Below are 19,619 nucleotides of genomic sequence, written 5' to 3' on the forward strand. Positions count from 1 at the left end.
GAATCCATGTAACTTATCTGCATTCAATTTGTTTGATTCAGACAAAAAGCATATCATTTTTATGAAGATATTTCTGAACATTTTCCACATGATGATTCAACAATGACTCTGTGGATGATAGGGCTCTTCCAGTGTACTCAGAATGAAGGTGGAGTTCCAGTTTGGCTGAGAAGAAATATAGGAAGAAAAATTAGTAAATCAATTATGTTAAATGTTTACAAGAATTCAAATATGAAACTGTTTTTTCAGTGAGAAACTGGATTTATGGATTTGGTGCTCCATCATAGTCACCTTTTGATTGATTGATTTATGTTGGTCTGGAAACAGAAATAATCATCAATGAGCAAAGAGAACCAAACTCACCTGACTGAATTCATCTTAGTGGGCCTTTCTTCCAATCATCAGACCCAGATCCTGCTCTTTGTGGTTTTTCTCATTATCTACCTGCTGACCGTGTCTGGGAATCTGCTGATTATATTTCTAATTTATGTTGACTCTCGACTTCATACACCAATGTACTTCTTCCTTAAAAATCTGTCATTTACGGACCTCTGTTTCTCCACAACTATCGTTCCCCAGATGCTACTTCATTTTCTGGTCATAAGAAAGGCCATTTCCTTTATTGGGTGTTCCATTCAGATGTTTTTTTTCCTAATAATGGGATGTACAGAGAGCTCGCTTCTAGCAGTGATGTCCTATGACCGCTACATAGCTGTGTGCAAGCCCCTACACTACTCCACCATCATGACCCACAGGGTTTGCATTCTGCTAGTCATGGGGTCCTGGGCTAGTGGGGTAATTGTGTCTTTAGTAGACACCACATTCACTTTAGATCTTTCATATCAGGGGCTGAATGTAATTAATCATTATTTTTGTGAGCCTCCTGCACTCTTGAAACTGGCTTCAGAAGAAACATACAAAGCTGAGATGGCCATCTTTGCAATGGGTGTAATAATCCTCCTAGGCCCTGTCTCTTTGATCCTTTTTTCCTACTGGAATATTATCTCCACTGTGATTCAAATACAGTCAGGAGAGGGAAGGCTCAAAGTATTCTCTACCTGTGGTTCCCATTTCATTGTTGTTGTCTTCTTCTATGGGTCAACAATATTTACCTACATGCAGCCAAATGCAAGGAAAATGAATGAAGGGGACAAGGTAATCTCAGTGTTTTACTCAGTCATAACATCCATGATGAACCCATTTATTTACAGCCTAAGGAACAAAGATGTGAAGGCGGCATGTAGGAAACTTTTTAGAAGATAGATCCTCCCAGAGAGTGTTATCTTTTAAAATATTTTTATCCTAGTTGTTATTTATTTAAATATTTTATTTATTCAGAAGGCAGAGCCTCAGAGAGAGAGAGAGAGAGAGAGAGAAACAGAGGTAGAAACAGATCCTCCTTTCACTAGTTTACTCTCCAAATGTCACATCAGCTGTGGCTGGGCCAGGCTGAAACCCGGAACTTCAAGCTTCATACAGGCCTCCCATGTGTATGCAGGGACCCAAGGACTTGGAATTCGTCCACTGCTTTCCAAATTGCATTAGCAGGGAACTGGAATCTATTTGGAGCAGTTGGAATTGAAACCGGAGTTCATACGGGATGCTGGAATCACAGGTGGATGTGTAAATGTTATGCTGCAATGTCAGCCCCAACAGTGATCTTTATAATAGTGAGTTATCAGGAAGATTGTCGCCATTTGTTAGGAAAGGTTGACTGTGAAGCAGCTTTGGGATGAGCATGATTGCATAAAAGGGTCTCAACACAGAGTATTTCCAAAATAATTATTATGTATTAAAGGACTTCAAATAAACAATAGGAAAGTTGTATCACATAAAAGAAATTATCAACTAAAACATGGCCATGAATCACCTTGAGTTCATAAGAACTGTATAACTACCAACAGGAAACTGAAGAAGTCAACAGAGCAAGTGAAAATGTCAATTGCTATCGAGACACAGACCCTCACTGACTGTGTGGTGACTATGTGTCAGCTAAACCAATAGGCAGCACACAAGAAACCAGGAGGTTAATGAAGTCCATATGTTCTGGGAACTGTTTTTAGAGTAACCCTTTTTCCCTAAAATAATAAAAGATAATAAAACTTCTTTCATTTATCTAACACGTTATATGACGATTGTTTCTATAATTAATTATACCATATGCTATTGATTTCAATGACATGATTTATTTTAGTTCTTTTATTCACTGGCTACCTACTGGTTGTATGTATTAATTATGTGTTTATTGAGTACTTCTCTAGGAACTGAATGCATAGCAATGGAAGATGTTCACAGTTTGCATCCTCTTTAACTTAGGCTTTTCAAAATGGTCTTAATAATAAGTAAAACAAGAAGAGTAGGTTGTGATTTTAACATATTGCCAGGAAAGGAAATCTCATCTCATAGTTAAAGGACACATTATGTATCAGAATAATTGAGAATTGTGCTTTGGTTAAATGTTAGGAAGAATTAACACAAAGTAATTTGCGGGGAGAGGGTTCAGGCAGAGAGATTAGGGTGTTCATTGGCTTGAGTGGGAATGTGATGTTTGCAGTCAGGACAGAGAAGAAAGGTGTGTCTGGAGTGGCAGGTGTCATTGAAAGAGGCAGAGGCCAAAGTAGGGCCTTCACATTGATGGTTTTGGGGCTCCTGTAACAACTCGTTCCAAATTTTTGTAGCTTAAAACAACGGAAATTTATTTTCTCACCATTCTAAGGGCCAAATGTCCAAAATCCTGCATCTGCAGACCACACTCCCTGCAAAGGCTCTGTAGAAGCTGACGTACCTCCTCCTCAAGCTTCTGGATGCTTCTAGGGCTCCTTGGCTCTGGCACCATCACTCTAGTCTCTGCTGTTGTCTGGCTTAGGGGTCATCTCTCTCTGTATATATATACACACCTTTCTTCTAATGTGAATATATATCATTGAGAGCCCACCGTATTGCAGGATGATCTTGTTATGAAATTTTCCTTCATTACATCTGCAGAGACATTAATTCCAAAGTTGCTCACAATCAGAGAAAACAGATGGATTATCTTTTTAGGTGACACAATTCCACTCATCGGTCTTAAAGGTTCTGAAAGGTCAGTTTTATTTACATTCACTATAACATCATCCTTCATATGCTGTTTTGAAAGGTTGTGTTGAATGTTGTGTAAAAAAATAGATTGTAAAGAGACAAGCATGAAAGCAAGAAAAGAATCAGTAAGATTGTGCCATATGAAGAAGATTTAGACTGCAGTCATAGTGATGGAGAGATAGGAGTGGTGAAATAACAGCTGGCTAAATAGGCCATGCAATTTGAAAGGCATAAAGGAATATAATATTGTTGCTGTCTCTGGCCTGGCAACAGTGTGGCTGATGAGGAAGACTCAAACTGGAGAAGCATGGTGGGAGGAACAAGAACTTGTTGATCTGACTGTACATTATGTGCTGATTTTTGACGTCAGTCTGCTGTATTTCAGCAGCTACGGGAAGGCTCTCATGTAGATGGGAAAGGTGTTTGGGAATACGCCAAGAAGCTCCACCGCACATCTTCTCCTAATAGAAGACAATGGGAAAAATTCAAACACAGATTAGGGTTTTAAATCGTTTGGTCGATTATAGGTTGGAAGGCAGCATAAAATGAAGAAGAACGTGTAACTGGCCCTTGATACCCTCAGGTTCTGCATGTGTAGATTTATCCAATTGCTGCTTGAAAATATTTCTCTAGAGCCTGGTGTGGTAGCTTAGCAGCTAAAATCCTCACCTTGCATGTGTCAGGATCCCCTATGGATGCTGGTTCTAATCCCAGTAGCCCCATTTCCCATCCAGCTCCCTGGTTGTGGCCTGGGAAAGCAGCCAAGGGTGGCCCAAAGCTTTGAGACCCTGCACCAGGATTAACCCATTTCTGGCCAATGCAGTCACTTGAGGTGTGAATCATCGGACAGAAGATCTTCCTCTCTGTCTCTCCTCCTCTCTGTGTATCTATCTTTTCAATAAAAATAAAAAATAAATCTTAAAAAAATATTTCTTTAATTGTATTTATTTTTTAATGGAGACATAATGACTTGTAAAGGTATTCAAAATAATCTAGAAATTAAAGTGCATAGGAAGATGGCACAGTAGTTATAAAAAATACTATCCTAGGGCCCGGCAGCGTGGCCTAGCGGCTAAAGTCCTCGCCTTGAAAGCCCCGGGATCCCATGTGGGCGCTGGTTCTAATCCCGGCAGCTCCATTTCCCATCCAGCTCCCTGCTTGTGGCCTGGGAAAGCAGTTGAGAATGGCCCAAAGCTTTGGGACCCTGCACCCGCGTGGGAGACCCGGAAGAGTTTCCTGGTTCCCGGCTTCGGATCGGCGCACACCGGCCCGTTGCGGCTCACTTGGGGAGTGAAAACATTGGATGGAAGATCTTCCTCTCTGTCTCTCCTCCTCTCTGTATATCCGGCTTTCCAATAATAATAATAAAAAAATCTTTAAAAAAATACTATCCTAGTTCTTTTGTTTTAATTTAATTTTATTTATTTTATTGGAAAGTCAGATATACAGAGAGGTGGACAGACAGAGAGGAAGATCTTCCATCCAATGATTCACTTCCCAAGCAGCCGCAACTGCTGGAGCTGAGCCTATCCGAAGCCAGGAGCCAGGAACCTCCTCTGGGTCTCCCACATGGTTGCAGGGTCCCAAGGCTTTGGGCCGTCCTTGACTGCTTTCCCAGGTCACAAGCAGGGAGCTGGATGGGAAGCGGGGTCTCTGGGATTAGAACCAGCACCCATATGGGATCCTGGGAGTGCAAGGCGAGGACTTAGCCACTATGTTATCACTCCAGGTCCTATCCCAGTTCTAAAAAAAACAAAACAAAGCAAAACAAAACAAAACAACAAAAAAAAATATCCCCAAACCCACATTTATTTATTTTTATTTGAAATACAGATTTTATGGAGTAAGAAGGAGACAAAGAGAAGGTCTTCCATCCACTGGTTCACTCCCAAAACAGTTGCAATGGCCAGAACTGAGCCTATCTGAAGCTGGGAGCCGAGAGCTTCTTTTGGTTTTCCACGTGGGCATAGGGTTCCAAGGACTTGAGTCGTCCTCTGTTGCTTTCCTCGGCCATAAGCACTAATTGGGAGTGGAGCAGTTGGTACACAAATAGACACTAATATGAAATGTTGGCGCCACAGGGCAAAGGATTAGATTACCATGCCACCGCACCAGGTTACCATGCCAACTACCATTGTAGTTTTTATATATGAGGTGAATATCCATGAATTTTGGTATTCCTGGGGGTCCTGGAACCAATACCCTATGGATATTAAGGAATGACAATATTTATTTCATCTCCATTTTATATTATCATCATTATGAAATCTTCACTTTAAAAATTCTGACAAAAACTTGATAGCATAAAAGTCCACATGGTGCTGGGGAAACATTGGTGAAGGACTTGATACCACATGAGGATCCGGTCTTTCAGTTTCAGAGTATAATTTAAAAATTCCCCAGGGTATCTGTTACTATATATACAAGTTAACAGTGTGGGTTTCTCCAGGGAATAGCTTGATTATAGCAACTTTTAGGAACTAAACTTCAAAAGATTTCTTTCAGGAAAATCCTCCGTGCTGGTTTCCAGCTGAATTTAGAACTGCATTTTCTAACAAGAGTTTGTTCTTCTGGATGGGATAGAATAAGGCTCAGGTTAGATCATGCCCCAACGTCATCAAATTGGACAAACTGCAGTGGAGGTTGCCTCATTGGATTGGGAATAGCTGATGGCAGAAATGATTAGCTTCTTTATCCATTACTTATCTCTTCAGCACTGCACTCACTCTCCCAAGCCAGTCTCATGCCAGTCCCTAACCTCAGAGTGGGTAGGATGCTTAGGGGAAGGCATCCTTTAAGAAGTCTGAAATGTTGTTTCTGTTCATGGGGTAGGATGACTTAGTCTACTGCAACCCTCTCTTTCCATCAGGCTACAATACAGATGCTCTTCCTAAGTCCTGTTTTGCATTGCTCAGGGAAGGGTTAACTCCTTGTCAGGGATACCAGAGTGACTCCAAGGGCTGTGGACTCTAACTGCACCTTAGTCTTTCATGCTCCTGCTTCAAGATCTCCTTCTTTCTGTTTAGCCACTGCAGATTGGGTGTTGGGAGCAGAATATAGCCCTGAGCCTGCTGCTCAGAGGTATAGACAGGAACTGTTTGTGGTTAGACACACGTGGATGTCCACACAGACTGTATGAAGATGCTCATTAGCTTGGAAAGCCGTGAGACATTTCTTACAGTGAATTCATGAGTTGACGATCAGTCCTGGGAGCTTTAAGTCGAGATTTGGTCATCCTTACATCAGTGTTTAAGGTCTCATTAGCCCATCCAGCCCCACCCTCATATGCTACTCCTGCGGGAAATAACATCATAGAGTGGAGTGTCAGCATTAGTGTGTTTATTAACCCATTAAACTTTTATTAAACCCCTGCCACATGTAAAGTAAAAACTAAAATTCAGTGATAGCAATGTGTGACATATGTTACACCACCTTGAAACAGCAAACAAGTGCAGGAAAACAAACCTGTAAATAAATAACTACAAGATAACAGCAGCTGCTTGAAAAGAAGTTGAAATCTTTATTTGTTCATAGTGCAAAGTCAAACCTTCCTTAAGAGTGAGTACAAACTCTACAAGTATTTTATTATTTTTTTATTCTTGGTGATGAATTGATGGTGAACGTTAAAAGGACTACATATACCTGTGAATTATTGTGAACTTTAGGAAGAATTGGAGAGCATTTTTTGACTGAAGTTCAGTATAAAAGGTGAGAACTTTGATATTATCATGGCAAAATTATTTAAAAAGTATATTGTCAGAAGAGAGAAAACTCACAGAATTGCAAAGGTTTTTTTTCTTTCTCTTTTTTTGAACAGCATAAAGCTGGGGTTCTGTTGTTGAAGTACACAATATTTTAATAAGGCAAGATAAGTATGTGCTTGAAATCTAGGTTGCATCATGATAACTACAGTTAACAATGTAGTTAAAACCTGCTAATAGCATTAATCTTAAATTTCACAGCAAGGAGAGAAAAGGAAATGGTTACTGTGTGAAAGTGATGAATATACTGAACTGGCTTAATTTTAGTGCTCATTTCATCATGTTTATGTATCAAAACACCAAAAGTATGCTATTAGTATGTATAATATTTGTATATTAAGTAACCTCAATAAAATTGCTTAAAAGAAGAAAAAGCTGAGATAAGGATACATGTTGGCATATTTATAATAGCATAACTTGCTTGTTTCTGATTTGTTTTCCATATGGAATATACATAATCACAAGAAGAAGTTTCAACTAGGGGATAAAGTTTAGAAAATTTGATTAGAATCCTGTAGAATATAAGGATAAAAGCGATGAGATGTATCACCCTATAATCTCATAAGGGAGAAGTTTTAAGAAACATTTATAGCTAAATGAAGCCAAATGTTTTAGAGATTTATTGAAAAGTATATGGGATAAAAAAGAGTGTTTTGATAAAAATCGTAGAGATAAAAATGAAACAGAATGAATCTGAAGAGTTAGTGGTAGAAATGTAGACGAGAAGCAATGAATACTGAATACTTGATAAATTTATTAATAAAATTCTAAACAGAAATGAGATAATAGAAGCTATGGATAATAAATCATAGAGATTGTACCATTTTTAATTACTCTTTTTCAAAATTTAACTTTAAGCAAATTATGGGAATAAAAAATACGATTATCTCTTTACCATTTCTACACACGCAGTCCAGTAGACTGAACACACCTTATTGTAATGGTTCTCTAGAAAGTTCTTGTCATGTGATACTAAAAGTCTATATCCATGAAACAATAACTATTTCTCCCCTGAGTAACTGGAAAACAAGATTTAATGTTGTTTCCATGATTTGGACCATTTTTGTGTGTGTGTGACTTACTTCTTTCGGTTGCTATGTCATTCTCAGGATTCACCCTTGTGGAATGACAGAATTTCGCTTTTAAATGCCCAGTGATACTCCTTTGCTCACACATACCAAACTTGGTTTAACTTTTCATCATTGAAAAATACTTGGGTTGTTTCTTTCTCTAATTTAGTGTAGCTTGTGCTTTTTTTGTTTTAAATTTAGAATATTGAAAACAGTGGAATGTCAAAATAAAAGCAAATTCAAGAAAAATAAGACAAAGCAAAAAAATTTAAGAAAGGCACTTAGTATGTGTAAGTCAACAGTAAAGTGGAAGTCTCTTGATTTATTCTTTCTCTTTTCCTCCCACTAATATTTTCAATATTGTTAGTTTTTCAGAAGGCTACAGTCTCTGTAATGGTTAAGTGAATGGGACTTGAATCCAGGGATGTGGACACCAATCCTAAGGATTGGATTCTGGAAACTGATTAACTTAGATCTCGGCTTCAATGTCCACATAAAATGGATAGATGATATCACTCCAACCTAAGATCGTTTTGAAGACTGATGAGATAATATCTTCACAGAGTTTAATGCAATTCCTCTTAATGAATAGCAGCTTTGCAATATTCTGGAACATAAAGAGGAGAGAAAATTGAAGATACGAGGGTAAACAAGTGAGCAGGGTTCAAGGTAGTAGAAAAAATTTTTATTCCCATCTTGTGACTGATCATGTACAGACTATAAAAATCACAAAAGGTTGAAAACAGAAAGTGCCCTGTAATTCTACCACTCAGAAAACACAGACATGTAAATTTTGGAGAAACAAATTTTAAGATGAGACTTAAATTGTGAGATTACTTTTTAGAAAGCTGTATTTATTTAGTTTAAAGTCAGAGTTAATGAGAGAGATAGATAGATAGAGAGAGAGAGAGAGAGAGAGAGAGAGAGAGAGATCTTGATTCCAGTGGTTCTTCTCCAGATGGTTTACAATGCCCAGGGCTCCCAGTGCTGATGCCGGGAGACAAGCTCTTCATCTGGATCTCCTGCGTACATGAAAAGTCCCAAGCTCTTGGATCGTCTTCCACTGCTTTTACAAGGCCATTAGTAGCAAAGAGTTTTCTAGAGGAATTTTGTAATTAAAAGAAATTATGCTAGTTTTAGAAAAATCTTACCATCTTACCTGAAATTTGTTTAAAATTATTATCTATGCGCAAACACATCCTGAATCTCTCTAAAATATATTGTGAAATATAGTGTATGAATGATATGGAAAACCTTCATTTTTTGTCCACTTGCTACCTGACTGCATTAATATGCACAGTTTATTGATTAATGGAAATGCTGCTTTTAGCATTTAACTAATTTTTAGGCCATTTTAATGATTCTGATTTCTTTTTTAACCTAATGGATATCACTATTTTTATATTATTCTACTTTGATTTTATTGTCACTCTATATATTGTCTATTATGTTTAAGTATTTATTTTATTTTTTAACTTAAAAAATGCATGTTCAACTTTAAAAATCATTATTCCTTACAGACAGGCAACAAAATGTCTCTCAGTCATTAGCCATGCTCTCACTAGAATATTATTTCCCATGGGTAATCAGTATCACTAGATTATTTTTACTGGATTGACTAAGGGTGTATATAAACTGCCCTGTGGCACTATTTCACATTCCCCCAAATTTTTGTATATGGCTAGTTTAATTAAAAAATTAACTTTGGGGCCTGGCATGGTAGCCTAATGGCTAAAGTCCTCATAGCCATACTTTGTTCTTAACAAAGTTTTTTCTAATGTTGCAGTTGCTTCTAGAGCCTGTTTGCATTACTGTAATGAGATGTTAAACAATATGAAGTAGACTTGCTTGCTGTACTAATCTTATCAAATAACTTACTTTTATCTAATCTTCACATAAATACTATCATAGATATATTATTTTCATTGCCAATTTACAATTGAAGAATCCATACACAATAATGTGTTCTTGGTTGGACATCAACCAAGGAAGTCAATACTGCAATCCAGCAGGACAGATCCAGAGCTCCTGGCAACAGTCCAAGATAAATGCACTTCTCCTGCAGAGAAACGCTTTCAGATAAGAGAAATATAAACAAAAGCACTCATCCATTCACGCTCCACTGAAAACACTAAAATGACATATTGCAATCATTAATAGCTTTCATTTGTTAAGAGTTTAATTTTTTTCCAGGATGTCTGAGGATTAAAAAGCTTTGGGCCATCCTCGACTGCTTTCCCAGGCCACAAGCAGGGAGCTGAATGGGAAGTGGAGCTGCCGGGATTAGAACCAGCGCCCATATGGGATCCCAATGCTTTGGGACACTGCACCCGCGTGGGAGACCCGGAAGAGGTTCCAGGTTCCGTGCTTCGGATCGGCGCGCATCGGCCTGTTGCAGCTCACTTGGGGAGTGAATCATCGGACGGAAGATCTTCCTCTCTGTCTCTCCTCCTCTGTGTATATCTGGCTGTAATAAAATGAATAAATCTTTAAAAAAAAAAAAAAGAGAGAGAGATGCCATTAGAGAGTACATGGGAAAGGAACAGTTCTACTGTAAAAAAAAAATTAATTCTTTACTTTCCAAGCCTACACAAAGGAACAAACAACAGGTCTGGCAGTTGTAGACTCTAAGTTATCGGATGGCCAATGAAAAACTTGGTGGATGGCACGCTCAGCATGATTTCTCTCATCCTAGACCTACGAAGAACGAGAACAGCAGAAGTAGTTTTAATCCTCAGACATCCTGGAAAAAAATTAAACTCTTAACAAATGAAAGCTATTAATATACAAAAATCAACAAAATTTAGGGTTCTTATCAATGATAATATAAAGAATAAGATACTCAGATTTTTATGTAACTGATCAATGTGTTTCTTTTATTGTCTCTGTCTGATAGAAAGGAATAAACATCCATGGGAGAAGAGAACCAATCCTCTGTGACTGAGTTTGTCCTCCTGGGCCTGTCCCAGGACCCGAAGACACAAGTGCTCCTCTTCTTCCTCTTCCTGGTCATCTACCTGCTCACTGTGCTGGGAAACCTGCTCATCATCGTGCTCATTCACGCAGACTCCAGACTCCACACACCCATGTACTTTTTCCTTAGGAACTTGTCCTTTGCTGATCTCTGCTTTTCCACCACTACAGTGCCCCAGGTGCTTGTCCACCTGCTGGTAAAGAGGAAAACCATTTCCTTTGCTGGCTGCTCAACACAGATAGTTGTTTTGCTTCTGGTTGGGTGTACAGAGTGTGCACTGCTGGCAGTGATGTCATATGACCGGTATGTGGCTGTCTGCAAGCCCCTGCACTACTCCACCATCATGACACATGGGGTGTGTGTGTGGCTGGCTGTAGGGTCCTGGGTCAGTGGAGCTTTTGTGTCTCTGGTGGACACCACATTCACACTGCGCCTGCCCTACCGAGGAAAAAACATTATTAATCATTTTTTCTGTGAGCCTCCTGCCCTTCTAAAGCTGGCTTCCGCAGACACCTACAGCACAGAAATGGCCATCTTTGCAATGGGTGTGGTGATCCTCCTAGCTCCTGTCTCCCTCATCCTCACCTCTTACTGGAACATCATCTCCACTGTGATTCGGATGCAGTCTGGGGAGGGGAGGCTCAAGGCTTTTTCAACTTGCGGTTCTCATCTTATTGTTGTTCTTCTTTTCTATGGCTCAGCAATATTTGCTTATATGAGGCCAAACTCCAAGGTAATGAGTGAAAGGGATAAAACAATCTCTGTGTTCTATTCAGCAGTGACCCCCATGCTGAACCCCATCATTTACAGTCTGAGGAACAAGGATGTCAAAGGCGCCCTCTGGAGAGTAACTGCAAAATAGCACTTTGGGAGGTGGTGATCTCTGTGATGACCCAACAGGGGTGAAGAGCAAAATGACTTTTTGTTTGCAAATTGTTCCCATTTTTTCTATCCCTTCACTTTTTCTTCATTCTTTTTCCTATATTCTTCTCAGATCAGTTTATCAAGTTGCCTTTTCATAACCAGGTACTCAGTAAAGAGAGGAAAAAGACTTTATTTAAGTAAAAATAGAAGGAAGAGAATTAAATAAAAGAAAGGGAAGATAGATAGTATAAATGGAGGAATGGGTGCAGGGACAGCAGGCGAGGTGAAGGAAGGAATTGGGATGGAAGGATGAGAGACAGAGACAGAGAGGAAGGATTGAAGGCAAATATGGAGGAATTGGATGAGGAATGAAGCCGAGAGGGAAGGGAGGCAGAAAATCCACACAGTCAGCAGTTTAAAATAAGCAGGCATTTAATTTTACGTCAGAAAGAAAGAGAAAAATATACAACAAAATTATCGCAAATTTAAAAACCTATTTTGGCAAAATGAGTAATTTCCTTTATTCTTATTGTATTTGCTAAGTATCTTTTGAATACTTACATCCCTGAAACATTTACACATTTTGGAACAGCTTCACAAAGATAAAGTCTTTGTAAATATTTACTTATTTTTGTAGAAAGGGAAGATTTACACAGAAAAGGAGAAACAAAGAAAGATCTTTCATACAATGACTAATTCCGTAAATGGCCACAATGGCTGCTACTGAGGTGATCCGAAGCCAGGAGCCTAGAGCTTCTTCTAGGTCTCCCACATGGTTGCAGGGATCCAATGCTTTGGGTCATCCTCTACTGCTTTTCTAGGCCATAAGTTAGGAGTTGGTGGAAAGTGGAACAGCCAGTACCCATAATGTATGTCAATGCATATAGGCAGAGGATTGGCTTGTTGAGCCATCACACCATACAATATTACTTTTTAAAATGATACTTATTTATTTATTTAAAAGGCAGATTAGCATGGAGAAGGAGTGAAGAGAGGGAGGAAGATTTACCATCCTGATTCACTCCCAAGTTGTTCTCACAAGTCAGAGTAACAGTAAGCCAAAATCTGGAGTCAGAAACTTCATCCAGATTCCCCTACAAGTGGCATGGGCCCGAGGATTTCATCCATCGTTTACTGTCTTTCCAGGCACATTAGCTGTGATCTGGGTCAGAAGTAGAGCAGCCAGGACTAGAAGTGACCCTTATATGGAGTACTGTCATCTCAGGGAGTGATTCAACCTGGTGAGTCCCAACACCTACTCTTTTAATAAGGCCTTCAATTCTAAATTTAGCAATTACTGACACTGAGATGAGTACATTTAAAGAATAATATATTTGTTTTTTCTATGACTACGTGCAGGTTAGGAAAATATAAATAAGGCTGACAAGACAAAGTGTCTAGACTGGAAATACTCAACCCTGGAACAACAACTCAAGAAGGAAGATCCCAGTCACTGGGAAAAGGGACAGGAAAGATAGCAAAGAACTAGTGGTTGCAAAGCAAAGAAATCCACAACAGCTTTAACCAGATGGGAACCAAGCGAGCACATACCTTATGCCTCCCATCTCATGAGATCAAATCTAATTTAGGTTATCCAACTATTATATTTCCCTAGATAGAAATATCAACCCATGCTGCACTCTCCCCTATGCAGGTTCTGGCTGTATGGAGTTGTCTCAAGACTTCACATGCCCAGCATTCCCGAGATAGCTTTGTAAGTTAGGCAGAAGACCTTGCATTGCCCATTCTTTTATGACCCAACAACAATCTTGTGTCACACCCTGAGTGACTCAGCCTGTTGAGGCCTCTTGCCAAATGTTAGCTGACCTGTAGTCAAATTGCCAGATTCTCTACATGAAACTTCATAAGTATGATTTTATTTTCAATATTTATACATAATTTTTGGTGTTCTGTGCCCCACCAGCATCATCCATAATTCTGTTTACAGCACTCTGGGTTTTATGGAGTCTGATTCTGCATATTCTTGCAACATTTTACAGTAAGTCAATTGAAAAGGCTCTTCCATATCTTCAGATATAGGTATGTAGCAATGACAGTACTTCTACATGCTGATTTTCTGTGTTGAAATATCTAAAGCAGCCATCTTCATAGAGATCACAGTTATGAATGTTAATTCCAAGACTGAATGGCTCCGTTGGTTAGGTCTTTGTGAGCATGTATATAGCAGTGGTGAGCACTTTAAGGAGGAAGGATTATATGGTCAGCTTAGAGGCAGAGATAGTTGGGCCCAACTCCAGTTTTTATCAAAGACTTCTAGTATGAGAACTTCCAAGGATACCCCCTCAATGGACCAAGGATCTACTGTCTTCTAAAACTTCCACCACCTTCCAATAGTTCCACCCTGAAGGCAAAACCTTAAGTAAATGGTTCTTTAGTAAACATTCAACATCCAAAGTAATATCAAAGCGATAGCAATACGCATTGCTCCAACTAAGAGGATGGAAACTATGACTCAAACATGTTGCATTTCTTTGCACTGTATATGAATGGTTGAATTTGAACACCAGACTAAAGCTGTTACTACCAGTTCTTCTACTAAGCAAGTCGAAAGAACTCATGTTATTATCAAGTATAAGTTCCACTGAATAAAAAAAAACATATAATGGCAACTACAACAAAATAAAATATGTGATGATGTCTTGATTCATGAGCACATAAGAGACTGGAAACTTCTTTGAAGTGTTAGCATTTAAGTTGATACATACATAACGAGAAATAGTGTGCTATGCGTATTTGACAAACAAATGTCACAGGCTATGAGAGCATCTACTAATTGGCCTTAAGGCAAGAACTGTTAGACTGTGTGAAAGACAGCAAGGAGGGAAATGGTATGAGATTAGAGTGAGTATAACATGTAGACTGGAAGGAAGAAACATGTCTCCATGTAAAAACATAGTCTAATTTGTATTTAGGAAATTTAATTTGTACAGTGAGGAGAAAACAGATAATACAGACAAGCATAAAAAGAGAAAGATCTGTTAGCAATCTATTGTCAACCAACAAGAAGCAGGTTATAAAGACTTGAGCTGAGATACTTGTAGGGAAGATCAAGCTAAATGCACATACGTGGAATCAGTTTTATAGGTGAAGTCAATAGGATTTATTTACCAAACAGTAAGGAGAAAACGATGCTATAGGATTTGAGTTCAGTCTGTTATGTGGATGGACATGGAAAAATGAGGGAATGATGCATTAACAGGAAAATGAGGCGAGTATTAGAATTGGGAATCCCTATCATTATTGGGAAGTAGGCAATTTTACATATGTATTATGTTGTTATTCGAATCTCTTGATATTAAAGACACTATATTTAAGCTTTGTGCAGATGAAAATATGAGGGAAGATATTCTCAGGTAAGAAAACAGCTGAGGTTTGATTACTTCCATGGCGACTTTCAAATTAAAGAAGAAAAAGACCTCTAAAAAGATAGAGGGAATTACCGAAGAGAGGAGGTATATCTGGAGGCTGTGGCGTCTGAAGTGGGTTAAGGTGTGACCAGGAGAATATCATAGGAAACAATAGGAACGTTCTTTTTATAAAAAAAAACCCTAAAATAATAGAAGTGACAGTAATTGAAAGGTATTGGAACCACAGACAAGGCTTCTTTAGCCACAGAAATTATTAGATGTATTTGTATTTGAATGGATATGATCCAGAAAGTGGAATGAAGTCACTCTGGAGGATTATAGAATATTGCAGATCTCAGTGAGGCTCAGACTCCAGGAGCCAGTGGAGGTTGGCCTTTGTCAGTGAAATGATGGAACATTTGGGGTGTGTGAAGATGCAGGTGTGCAGGAAATTTGAAAAAGAGAACTCCAGGTACTTTGTGGATGAATTTCCTATTGTAGTGAAAAAAATGACACAAAGGTGACCGAATCTGAAGATATGAAATGGCTGTTCAGAAAGAGAACAGAGGCTAAGCGTGCAAATCATTATAGCATAATAGAAGATAAGAATGAGTACAACTCATAAATTATAAGTTTAAACATAGTTGATCTAATTTCTAGTTAGCTCTTAAGATATGGACTATAGAATCAAATCTTCAGTAAGAAGAAAATATCAGTAGGTATAAAACAATTTCCTAACTATTCAGACAGGTTCAATGTGCTCTGATACAGTAAACATGATGCATAACACTTGATTATTAAGAACAAATCAAAGCAATTAAATGAAGAACAACTAAACATGCTAAAAAATAGGTGATAAAAATGTGAAATAGACTTAAAATGTAAATTGTGAAGTAGAAAGTATGGAAAGTACAAGGGTGAAGATTTTTATTAATGTGTCATCTCTTTTTGATATTTTTTATGTATTTATGGACAATGTTAAATTGCTCTCATTTCAACTAACATTTTATTATCAAAAAGAATTTTTGTGAGCCTTATGGCAAGTGCCAAACAAAAAACTATAATTGTCATACTAAATAAGCCCCTCCCCCAAAGAAAAGTCAAAGCCAGAAATGAAAAATGAGACTCCTCAATAAAAATTTCAGGAATACAGAAGATCATAAAGAAACCAGTACAGCTATATAACAACAAACTGCATTGCATAGAAGAAATGGACAAGTTTCTGAACACACAAACCTTCCCCAAATTAAAGTATGGATAATTAAGAAATATGTGCCAAGCAGTAATAAGATTGAATTAATAAATACAAATCTCCCATCAAGGACCAAAATACTTCATTATTTTGTGTTGACAAATATTAAAGAACAATACAAATTCTCAAAACAATTACAAACATGTAATAGCAGAATTATTCCAAAGAAAGCATTAACAGCAAAAAAACAAACAAAAAAAGCTACAGGATAATATCCATGACTTCCCTAGATGCAAACATTCTTGACCAAATATTAATGATTTAATCTAACATCCCATTAAAAGGATTATTCAAAATGAGTGTGATTCATTTTGTGAATACAAGAATGGCAAAATATGCATAAATCATAAATGTGGTTCACATATCATAAATTGTATCGGTATAGCATCTATGTTATACATAACATTTAAGTTATACATGCTACATAACAGAATAATGGTATGTAGCATAAATACAAAGAATAATGGAATGTAGCATAAACGTTATACCAACAGAATGAAGGATGAATGCTGTGAGATCATCTTAATGCATGCAGAAAAGGCATTTGATAAATTTAATGTCACTTTGTGACAAAAAAGGATCAATGAATTGGGTATGACTGGAAATATATTTTAATATAATAAACATCATGTATGTTGGCCTGTAGCTAACATCACACTGTACAATGAAATGCTGGAAGTTTCTCCTTTAAGTTGAGGAACAAGTCAGTGAATACTACTCTTGCAACTTCTATTCAGAATAGTTATAGAAATTCTGATTAAAGTTGAGCATAGTGGCTCAACTGGCTAATCTTCTGCTTGTGTCAGCATCCCCTATGGTATGTGTCTTAGCTGCTCCATATTCTGTCCAGCTCCCTGCTAATACACCTGGGAAAGCAGTGGAGGATGGCCCAAAGCCGTGGGACCCTGTACCTGTGTGGGAGACATGGAGAAGTCTCCTGTCTCCCAGCTTTGGATCAGCTCAGCTCTTGCCATGACAGCCAAGTGGGGAGTGAAACAGCAGATGGAAGATCTTTCTGCCTGTCCTCCTTCTCTCTATAAAATCTGCCTTTCCAATAAAAATAAGTAAATCTTAGAAAAAAAGAAATCATAATGGAAGCAACTAGGGAAAAGTTAAAATGAAAAAAATCCATTTGCGGAAGAAAAATGTTAAATTATTTGTTTCAAGATGAAATGATCATATACACTGAAATCTTCCCCAATTACAAAGTTAATACAGATTCAGGAAACAAAATCAGCATGAAAAGAAGTTATCTGTGTTACTATACTATATACTAACAATGAACTATTCACAAGCTAATGTGTTAAACATAGGATAATCAAAAATATTCCAGAATAAATTATACCAAGAAAATTAAAATATATACACTGAGAAATGTATTATTAAGAAGACATAAATAAAGGAATAATGTTCCCAGTCAATGGATTGAAAAAGTCAATATTGCTAAAATTGCTATACTTTGCAAATGTCCTCAAGTGCAATGTGATTTCCATCAAATTTACAATCCTATTTTCATACACATAGAAAAAATGATACCTAAATTCATATTAAATCATAAAGACCCCAAAGAACTAAAATTTTAAAGAAAGGCAAAGTTAAAGGCATCACGTCTCGTGATTTCATATTACTTAACAAAGTAATAGAAACAATATGGCCCCATAGTAAAAACAGATTTAGATCAATAGAACAAAATAGAGAGCCATGGAATTAATGTTTTCATATAGGACAACACAGGTTGTGACAGGGTGCCAAGAACATATCATGGAAAAATATTTTAAAGTGAATGGTGTTAGGAAAATTGGATATCTTCCTGTGAATGAATGAAATTAGACCCTTTCCTTAGCTATACACAAAAGTTATCTTAGAGTTATTTAGTTTCAAATGTAAGATTTGAACCATAAAACTGCTAGGAGAAAAGATCAGGTTAAAACTCCCTGATATTGGTCTTGGCAATTTTTTTTTCCTTTTTCTGGATGTGATAATAAAAGTATAGGCAGCAACTGTAAAAACAGGTGGCATCCTAACTACCACAAGAGATGCCCACTCCAATATTGTACTTCTCTCCTGGATAGTACCATCCTGTGATCATAAATTGTGTCAGCCTAACTGGTCTGAGATAACTCGTAAAACATTAATTCTGGGTGTGTCCATAAGATTTTTTTTCTGGAGGACATTTACATGTGAGACAGCAGGTGGACGAAAGAAGATCCAACCTCACCAGTGTGGACAATTCCCATCTACTCTGGAGAGGGCTCATGCAGAACAACAAGGTTGAAAAACTGGTGAATCACCCTCACCAACCCACCAACACTTCTCGGGTCTCTGGCCTCCATCTGCAGTTAAGCCATCAGCTCCCCTGGTTCTCCGGTCTTCAGACACATCTAGAATCAGACTAATGGCTTTCCTGCTTCTTCAGGTTTCAGATAGCAGGTGAGACCTCCCAGCCTTCATAACGATGTAAGTACATTTCTGTTATAACTCTTTGCTTGATTCTTTTGATCCTACAGAATAATAATATAGAACCCATGGTAATGTTTTAGAACTGCATAGAGTCATTTTGTTTGCTATATAGTTTAAAATTAGGGGCAATACTGACTTTTAACAAGAAAAGGCCAGGGATATTTAGTATGAGCCAATGTTCATAAAAATTTTGAACATTTTTGCAATTCAAAATGAGATGACTGTGAACATATCACAGAACACTTAAGCAGATAGGAAACCTGTTTATAATCATATGGATCTACAACCTGTCAAATGTCCTGCAGAGCCTAAGGCAAAAGTTTAAAACTAGACTTTTGGCACGTATAATTCAAGAGAAACAACATCATTGGAAAAGAAAGTGAGCACAAGAGAACATTTTAAAAAATTAGTATAAAAATAATTGGTTTTAATGAAGTTGACCTGAATCTCATTAACACTTGTTTCTCTTGTTCTCAACATGTTTTGTGAAAGATTTGTTAATGAAGTCTTAATAGTCTGTCTTAAATAATGGAAGAAGAATATATTGGCTAGCTTCAACCCATCATAAATTTGCTTCATATAAGGACAACTCAATCTTTGACAGCAATAGTAAGCCTACAGCTTTGGGAAGAGAGACACACAAATTGTGTGCAAAATTAGTGCTGTGTGTTACTGATGGATATGAATGGATTGGTTCAAAAAATCCTAAAACAGAATATCTTCTCCTATTATTTTGACCAGAGTCAAGGCAAAGTAACCCGGTTTTCTGTTGTGCATGATTTTTATGTACGC

General features: G+C 37.7%; 2 protein-coding genes across 2 annotated transcripts; both read left to right on the forward strand.

Annotated features, from left to right (window-relative positions):
* Window positions 1-339: 339 nt before the first annotated feature.
* On the forward strand, window positions 340-1,263 carry LOC101518642 (olfactory receptor 2D3-like). Its single transcript, XM_004590007.2, has one exon. It carries the CDS (start codon window positions 340-342, stop codon window positions 1,261-1,263), a length of 924 nt encoding a protein of 307 aa, XP_004590064.2.
* A 9,558-nt stretch (window positions 1,264-10,821) lies between these two features.
* Window positions 10,822-11,745, forward strand: LOC131480077 (olfactory receptor 2D3-like). Its single transcript, XM_058662490.1, has one exon. It carries the CDS (start codon window positions 10,822-10,824, stop codon window positions 11,743-11,745), a length of 924 nt encoding a protein of 307 aa, XP_058518473.1.
* The last annotated feature ends 7,874 nt before the right edge of the window (window positions 11,746-19,619 follow it).

Source organism: Ochotona princeps, chromosome 4 (genome assembly GCF_030435755.1).
Source record: "Ochotona princeps isolate mOchPri1 chromosome 4, mOchPri1.hap1, whole genome shotgun sequence".
Taxonomy (NCBI): domain Eukaryota; kingdom Metazoa; phylum Chordata; class Mammalia; order Lagomorpha; family Ochotonidae; genus Ochotona; species Ochotona princeps.